The sequence below is a fragment of the Camponotus floridanus genome, unplaced genomic scaffold (genome assembly GCF_003227725.1).
Source record: "Camponotus floridanus strain SB8 unplaced genomic scaffold, Cflo_v7.5 scaffold223, whole genome shotgun sequence".
In the NCBI taxonomy this organism is placed as follows: domain Eukaryota; kingdom Metazoa; phylum Arthropoda; class Insecta; order Hymenoptera; family Formicidae; genus Camponotus; species Camponotus floridanus.
The window spans coordinates 11,559-20,400 of NW_020229352.1; the positions used below are offsets into that span (position 1 = coordinate 11,559).

The window sequence follows — 8,842 nt, forward strand, 5'->3', positions numbered from 1 at the left end:
AGGATGTTGAACTCGTCGGAATATAGCTCCCTAACGCTGAAAGATTTGAAATTCGATGAGATGCTGTCAAGCCATACGAGAAGTTCGCATCTCATTTCTTTAGAGCGTGATTTTGTGTAAATCAATTGTGAACTATTGTTAAAACTTATCAGAACTCCTAGAACTATGCCGGATGCAAGTAGATTTGAAGAGTATGCGTGAGATGCTAACAATTGAGATGCTAGGTTCACACCGGTCTGTAAGATCTGAAAGAGAAAACATCAAGAAGACTTACCAGCAGTATCGCTATAATAAAACTTAGTCGCAAGTTTGAATTTTGTAACGTTGAGACCTACAACACCGAGAGTGTATAACCAGTCTAATAAAGTATTATTAAATAATACTTCGGGTCTTCTGCCGATTCTCTCATCAACCCTGACACCTCCCTAGGAGACTTGCTGAGTGCCTTCGATCTTGGGAAGGAACATCGTCATTACGAGTTGAAGAATCCATCCTCTGGTAAGTACAATTACAAATCATAAATTAATTAACTAACTATATTTCAACTACGCATGTCAATTCAACCTATATACTTACTACTTTACTATTTTCCCTTGAACCCTGACTGTTCATACAGACATTTAGTTTCTTTTCAAGTTGAATATTATTTTAATTTCAACCGGTCCTCAGTATTCAATACTTAGAGCGTAGCGCCGTTCTGATGAGTCACTTGATGTGCATTGGGTAGCATACTACTCCTCTGCCGCTTTCATAAAGGGATTCTCTTGAAGACTTTCTTTATGGATTCTGAGCCGCTGTGACGGGACGTCTTGCACATCGATACTTGACCTCGAATGAAAGACTGGCTCTTAGAGGATCTGTCGAAATAATAGATATTATGCACTGACTTATAACTTTGAATTAAGTATACATACAAATAATTTATACTCACAGAATATAAGTCAGCCGCTTTGATTCATGTCATTGATTGACATTGTCTGTATTCCCATATCCTTTCCCTTTGACAATCTTAGATTCAACCTAGAATTTTGAAATATGAATTAATAAATTAAAGTCGCTATTACTACATAGTGAAACATAGCAATATTATATCATGCTGCTCTGATCCAAGCATGAACATTAAACTTGTCAATCACTTCCTCTCTACGCACCTTCTATTAAAAAGATTTTAAAGAAGTAACACACTAACCCATTTGTTTCAATTATCCCTTTGACAGGACCCCTCATCTTAAATATACATATATATACGATTCTATATAAAGGAATAAACTAATCATCGTAAGTAGATTCTTTCCTTTCATAAATTATAACCTCAAATAAAAGTGTTTGTTAACAATCGATGAAATTAATTATAGATGGTTAACGCTAGACGAATTGATCGAATCTTGAACCGTGAATTCTCCATCAGAGAAGGTCGCGTTAGACGACGAGCAATTATAAGGAGTAGAATAACGGGAACTCCTGTCTCTAGACGATTATTTATTGATCGTGATGAAATTCCTGCTAACATCTTAACATCTTATAATAATCAAGAGGATATTCCTTTCGACCTCTCGTTTGCCCCTCTATCGACTCGAGCCCTGAGCCTGCCCTTGAAGAAGCTCAAGAAAATAACCCTAAAGGAGTTATCCTAGAAGAGGAAGAGGACACTGAATCCTTAGACGGACATTCAAGTGATATTTCCTTGGAGGAAGCGGATTGTAGAATACCGCTAGCATTGCTCCGAGGCTGGGAACGAAATGCTGAAATAAGACCTTTGGTTGACGTCGGCGTCCAAGTGCCGTCCCCGTATTCTTCCCCGGTGTCGCCCTTGCCATACTCTCCCCCGAGCTCCCCTTTATGGTCTAACTACTCACCCCCCAGTTACTCTCCGGTACCCCTGGAAGAACTTGAGGACTTCTGGGATGAATTCGAGAGAGATGCATTAAATCAAACACCGGAGCCCCTCTTTTCCGAGCCCGAGGAAGACAATGAAGACTTCAATAACAGAATAAATGCACTCCTGGACCATATCTAAAGCAATTTGTTAAAATAATTTAACGATTTCAATAAACACATTTAGATATTATTCTCTCTTTATATAATAAAGAAATCAATATACACATGTATTAACCTATAATACACACATTTATATACAAATATAAATAAATATAAATATATATATGTATCATATTGTATCGCCATAATGAATTGGACGAAATAAAAGAAATTTGGTCAGGACTGAATAACCTAGAGTATTTTACTGTCGATATAAGACTCTCCTACCCAAAAAGGTTACCTTAGACTCTATCTCTCGGCGTCCCAGGGTATAGCCGGCTTAGCAGGTTGCCCTAGAAAATAAATTGAGAGATAAACCTCTGGTCAAGAGAAATAAAAATTTAGTTAGTCTAAATTAACACTCGAGACGTAACACCGGATAACGCACGCCTCTGCGACGTACTAACGTGAATTAAACACGTTTTTTCAAGATAGCATTCGATGATCCGAAGTATTCAACTAAGTTGAAATGAATGCTTTTAATCCTGATAACGCACGCCTGTGTGACGTACTAACGTGAATTAAACGCTTTTTTTCAAGATAGCATGCGATGATGCGAAGTACTGAACTAAGTTGAAATGAATGCTTTTAATCCGGATAACGCATGCCTTTGCGACGTACTAACGTGAATTAAACACTTTTTTTCAAGATAGCATTCGATGATGCGAAGTACTGAACTAAGTAGAAATGAATGCTTTTAATCCGGATAACCCACGCCTATGCGACGTACTAACATGAATTAAACGCTATTTTTAAAGATAGCATGCGATGATCCGAAGTATTGAACTAAGTAGAAATGAATGCTTCTAATCCGGATAACGCACGCCTATACGATGTACTAAATTGAATTAAAAGCTTTCCTTCAAGATAGCATGCGATGATGCGAAGTACTGAACTAAGTTGAAATGAATGCTTTTAATCCGGATAACGCACTCCTGTGCGACGTACTAACGTAAATTAAACGCTTTTTTTCAAGATAGCATGCGATGATGCGAACTACTGAATAAACCAGAAATGAATGCTTTTAAACCGGATATCGCACGCCTACGCGACGTACTAACGTGAAATGAACGCATTTTTTCAAGATAGCATGCGATGATGCGAAGTACTGAATTAAGTAGAAATGAATGCTTTTAATCCGGATAACGAACGCCTATGCGACGTACTAACTTGAATTAAACGCTTTTTTTCAAGATGATGTTACGTCCCGCTACAAAAATTTATTTTAAATATATAATCAATATATAATCACATTATATTACTACTTATATACTCTCTCGAATTAGCTTTTTGCTATTATATAATCGAGTAATAAGATAAAATTATAGAAGATCAAAATGCTGTATTATTTATACAAAGAGAATATTTCTAAAAATACTTTATTCACTCTTTATATAAAGAAAACTCAGTTATATTTAATTATTTTATATAATGAACTCACATTACATGTGCAAAGGATTCATAAAATTCATATTAAAACTCTATAGTACATAGCACATTGATCTTCTTGCCTTATTTTTCATAAAATATAAATTGCAATAAGCCTGCATGGCTTAAGAGATGAAACGCGCCTATAAAACTTCAACACTATTTACTCTCAGTGCGCCTATATAACGTTGATCATATATACATATAGTAAAATTTTATATTAAATACTTTAATACTAATATTATATTATTTTCAGCTCTTATAAGGGGATCAAAAACGCTATAATACAAATAATTCACTCTAATTATTGCTATTACAATATTCTTTCGCTTAGAAAAGCATAATAATTCATATTAAATAGCCTCATTGATCTTCCTCCTATTAAGCGCCTGCAAAACCGCATCCGCTTATACTCTTAAAGCGCCTACAGAATCTATACCGTATATACAAGCGCCTAAAATATTTATACCTTTAATACAGCGCCTATAAAACTTATATCATATACGCAGCGCCTACAGAATAGTAACCTCTTATACTTTCAAAGAGCCTGCAAGACTTCAACCCTTTCTACATGGGATGGTAAAGTCACTTCCTACTTTACCGACCAAGGATAAATGATAATATAAATAATTCCTACGTTACCGACTGATGATAAAACAGATTTCTACTTTACCGACTCTTCTTGTCGACACTTTTCTACTTTACCGACAAATGGTAACACACCGATTTTTTGTTACCGACACTTTTCTACCTTACCGACCTATGGTAACATACCTATTTATTGTTACCGACACCTTACTACCTTACCGACTTATGGTAACTTACCAACCCAACGACTTACCAACCAACCGACCTACCAGTTACCGACGTTCTACCAGGAGCATACCTCTTTTATGAATATGCTACCCTGATACTTTAAAATTTTAAAACTTTAATTTTTAAAGATATTAACCAATAAACATATATATATTTATATATATTCTTTCACTAGAAGCATGCCTCTTTCATATACATGCTATCCTAATACTTTAATTTTATTTAAATTCAGAAGTTATCGACATTCTAACTTACCGACTTACCGACGTATACTTCTTATGAGAATATACTATCCTGATACATTGTAAATTTTTAAACCCAAATTCTGAGGACCACAGCCGAATATTTACACATGTTTTTACATAATTCTATATATTTTCGACTCCCTAATCTACAGGGAGGTCCAAATGTTAAATTCCATTATTCTTACAAATTTTGAAGTCTTGTTGGTAAAAACATATTTCTTATACGTACATATACTATAGATACTTTTATTTAGCTGTCTACATATACTATATATGCGTTACTAAATACGCATATTCATATTGTTTATAACAAAGATTCGACCATGAGCTCATCAGTTAAATAATTTAATAATTTAAAGATAAGCCGGTGCGACAATTTGGCGACGCAAATCTATTTTAATCGAAGGATACCTGTCACATAAATTATACGAAAAAATATCGAATGTCACTGATAACCTTCAAGAAAAATATCAAGTATCAGAAGAATTGTTACCAAAAGTGATTCATCGATGACTCACCGCATCCGGTTGCATTAGAATTTCTGCTACTTCCTGATTGGCTACTCTACTTCCCCCACCACCTCAAGACCCAAAAACGGGGACGCAATCATCGTTCAAACGCCTACGCAAAATTGCGCACGCATCCAATTTTAAGAGGGGAACCAATCATTAGAGACTCCGCCCTGCGAAAAGGAACCTGCTCCCACTCTGCAAAAATTGCCCAAAAAGTAGGAATCCCGTTATAAAAACCCATGCAGAGCGACTCTATTCGCATTTGACTCTCAGTTCTTTCAACGTATAACCTTCACGCAGTCACGAGTATTTATTTTTGAGCCGAAAAGGACTTAGTCCGAGAACTGTCAAATCTTTGTACTTGGAACAAAGTATATTAAAGTTTTATTTTATCATCACTTGAGTCTTCTGCCAGTCATTCATCACCGGCTCCTTCAACTCTCCTACAGCGACGTCACCGAGGTAGACAGTCCTCCCTGGAGATCTTCAACTTTACTCTTCAGTACTCATTGGTAAGTACTTATTTCTTTTATTTTACATACTTCTCTACTATCGTGATTTGCAACGACATTCTACTACACTTACTATCTCTTTATTACGATCTACTACGATCAATTATTGCATCTATGTCTACTCTTGAGATGCTTATATGCAATTATAATTAAACAATTGAAATAATATTGCAATTACATGTCTGATACATAAAGATTTATCGAAGATATTATTATTATTATATTATTAATTGAATCATTAATACAAATTATTGAAGACTCATTAAAGAGCTTCATTATAAAGACGAATTTACAATCGATTTCAATTTCCGAACAGACTTCCTTAAGTACATTCATGAGAATCACATATAATGGTAGTATGTCTGTCTCTTTTTATCACTAGATTCTCGGCGCGAGATTCAAACGAATATTATTAAAGGAATCATTTTAACTATTTGATTAAAGGCTAAGTTAGCCGACACGGTATCTATCCTTCCATTTTCCAGTACTTCTGTATTCTTTCAACATTACAACAAACGAAATAAAAAGAAATCTATTTTCCTATCCTACTGAAAGTCCAGAAATTTCTATGAGTCTACATATATTTTTCATGTATAATATATAAGGAGTTGGGGAACCTGCCATTTTGTTTTACCATATTTCAAGGCAGGCCGTCATTTTGTGAACAACTTTCAATAGTACATCGCGTATTCTTATTGAAACAATTTGCCAATGAATTAATTCACTTTTATTGACTCTATTATTTTATTTCATTTTAACAAATTAATTTATTTATTTTATTTAAATTTATATTTGTATGACTCATCGTCGTATGGCTCATCATATAATTTATTGAAATATTTTGTTAACGAACACCTGCTGTATGACTCATCATTGTATGACTCATCATCGTATGATTCATCATTGTATGACTCATTTTTATTTTATTTGAATTTATATTCGTATGACTCACCATCGTGTGACTCATCACATAATTAATTATAATATAATTAAATTCATTTATTAAATTAAAATCTTTTAATTAAATTGAACATTTGGCAATTTGAATTATTTTAATTTGAATGAAACATTTTATTCAAACGAATTGATTTCTCGTATCAATACGATTTTTATTTCACGATCTGTTGCCGCATCTGCGCGATATTTTACCGCTGCATCTGCGCAACTCTATTTTAATTACTTGCGATGATATATAATTAACATTGTAACGGTATGGCCTATCCCGTTCGCCACGGACTGGCTCACCGGTGCCAAGGTTCGGGAGTAGGTAGGAGAGTCAAGCTTACGAGTCCTCTTTCAATAATCAATTTATTCGTAAATATCTTATGCTAGGCCTTATCCTACGCGGTGATTATAACTACCTTATATTACGCGAGCTTAGCCTACAACGGTGCGCTAGTACTTATCCTTCTAACTTAACCTACGGACGCTTACGGTAAACTTAGCCTAGACGGTCGGTCGCGGTTTCGCTCGGCGAGCGTGTCGCGATTGCGGAGTGCGGCGGTGCGCGGAAGCCGAGTGCCGGGCAAACCCAGGCTGCGGAGAGGTCAGACCCGTCTCCGTCGGCGTGCGTGGTCAGGAAGCCGAGTGCCGGGCAAACCCAGGCGGCGGAGAGGTCAAACCCGTCTCCGTCGGCGTGCACGGTCAGGAAGCCGAATGCCGGGCAAACCCAGGCGGCGGACAAGTCACACCCGTCTCCGTCGGCAGGAACGGTCAGGAAGCCGAATGCCGGGCAAACCCAGGCGGCGGAGAGGTCACACCCGTCTCCGTCGGCAGGAACGGTCAGGAGTCAAGATGTCTCGGTTATTCCCTGAGATTCAGAGCTGGTCGGAAGCTGGAAAGGAATAAGGTATCGGTCTGTTGCGCGAGCCGGCTTTTATACGGCTCGAGAGCCCCCACGCTCGCGTGCTTCAAGGAGGGAGTAGGACTCGGTGGGGAAACATAGGCGGGATCGCAGGTGGGCGCCATAGGCGTCGAGTAAGAAATTTACTCGAGAAATTAACATAGTTAATATCTTTATTCTATAAATTTGGAACAATGAACATAGAAACCGTATAAACAATATGAACTGAACAAGAAACAAATGAACAATAACTATATACATATATATACAGTGACGACGATGGTGTCGTCACATCACCCCGCGCTTAGGGGGGCCCGTCGAGGCGCCGGGCTGCTCGGGGGCGGCCGTCTGGGTGAAACCTAATCACCCATCGGCCCGACGCGGTGCGGACCTTGTACCTCCGCCCGATGATGGCCGATCCGGCAGGGACCTCGACCACGGTCCCGTCGCCCAAGCGGACGGGAATGGTCCCAGCGATAGGTGGCCTGGCGGTGCGTGGTCGGGTGGTTGCTTGTCGGGTGGCGGGTGGTCCGGCGGGCGCAGACGGTCCGGTGGTTGCAGGCCGGACGGTAGGCGATCCGACGGTCGCAGGTCGGGTAATCGCTGGGCCGGCGGTCGTGGGCCGGGTAGTCGGCGGGCCGATGTTCGCAGGCCGGGCGGTAGGCGGTCCGACGGTCGCAGGCCGGGCAGTCGTTGGGCCGGCGGTCGGGGGCCGGGTAGTCGGCGGACCGATGTTCGCAGGCCGGGTCATCGGGGCTCTGGTGGAAGAGCGCGGTCCGGCGGTCGGTGGCCTGGAGGTCGAGGCCTTGCTGGTCCTGGCAGCTGGTGGACGGCTGGTGTTAGGTCGAGGCTTGACCAGGGCGGCGACCCTTCCGCGGTGACGCGGCTTTACCTCCGGTGGTGTGGCCAGGAGGACGGCCTTCCGTTGGTTGGTCCGGTCGGATCGCTGGACCGACGTTCCCGGGCGCGGCGGACGTCGCGGCCGTCCCGGACTCGGAGTTGCAGGAGGCGACTTGGCGGGAGCAGGCGTCGGCGGCGGCGTGGTCGGTGGTGCGGGAGTAGACCCGCTTGTCTCGGACTCCGAGCTCGAACTGATCGCTCCGAATAGTTCTTCTATCGTGCGTCGGTCCATGGCGACTATTAATCCGCACGCGGTTGCGCGGCCTTATATACCCGCTGCACTGCTCCTGGAGGGGATTGGTTCGCGGAATTTCCGATGGCTCGGGGTGTCCCGTGGTTCCAGTGGAAGTAGCGGAGTTCGGTCGCAGGTCGGGTAGTCGCGGTGCCGGCGGTCGTAGGTCGGGCAATAGCTGGACCGGCGTTCGTAGGTCGGGCAGTAGCTGGACCGGCGGTCGTAGGTCGGGCAGTAGCTGGACCGGCGGTCGTATATCGGGCAGTAGCTGGACCGGCGGTCGTAGGTCGGACAGCAGCTGGACCGGCGGTCGTAGG

General features: G+C 41.0%; 1 protein-coding gene across 1 annotated transcript; it reads right to left on the bottom strand.

Annotated features, from left to right (window-relative positions):
* Positions 1–5,175: 5,175 nt before the first annotated feature.
* LOC112637943 (salivary glue protein Sgs-3-like) lies at positions 5,176–8,525 on the bottom strand. The gene is made up of 2 exons (XM_025408705.1): positions 7,792–8,525; positions 5,176–5,233 (listed from the first exon to the last, which is right to left on the bottom strand). The coding sequence occupies exons 1-2, from the start codon at positions 8,523–8,525 to the stop codon at positions 5,176–5,178; spliced, it is 792 nt and encodes a 263-aa protein (XP_025264490.1).
* Between the last annotated feature and the right edge of the window lie 317 nt (positions 8,526–8,842).

What these genes read in the sequence shown, in the direction of transcription:
- LOC112637943 (XM_025408705.1), bottom strand. Translation starts at nt 8,525, where the DNA reads ATGGACCGACGCACGATAGAAGAACTATTCGGAGCGATCAGTTCGAGC. An exon ending in TCGGCCATCATCGGGCGGAG is followed by an intron (nt 5,234 to 7,791) that starts GTACAAGGTCCG and finishes CAATTTTTGCAG; the next exon opens with AGTGGGAGCAGGTTCCTTTT.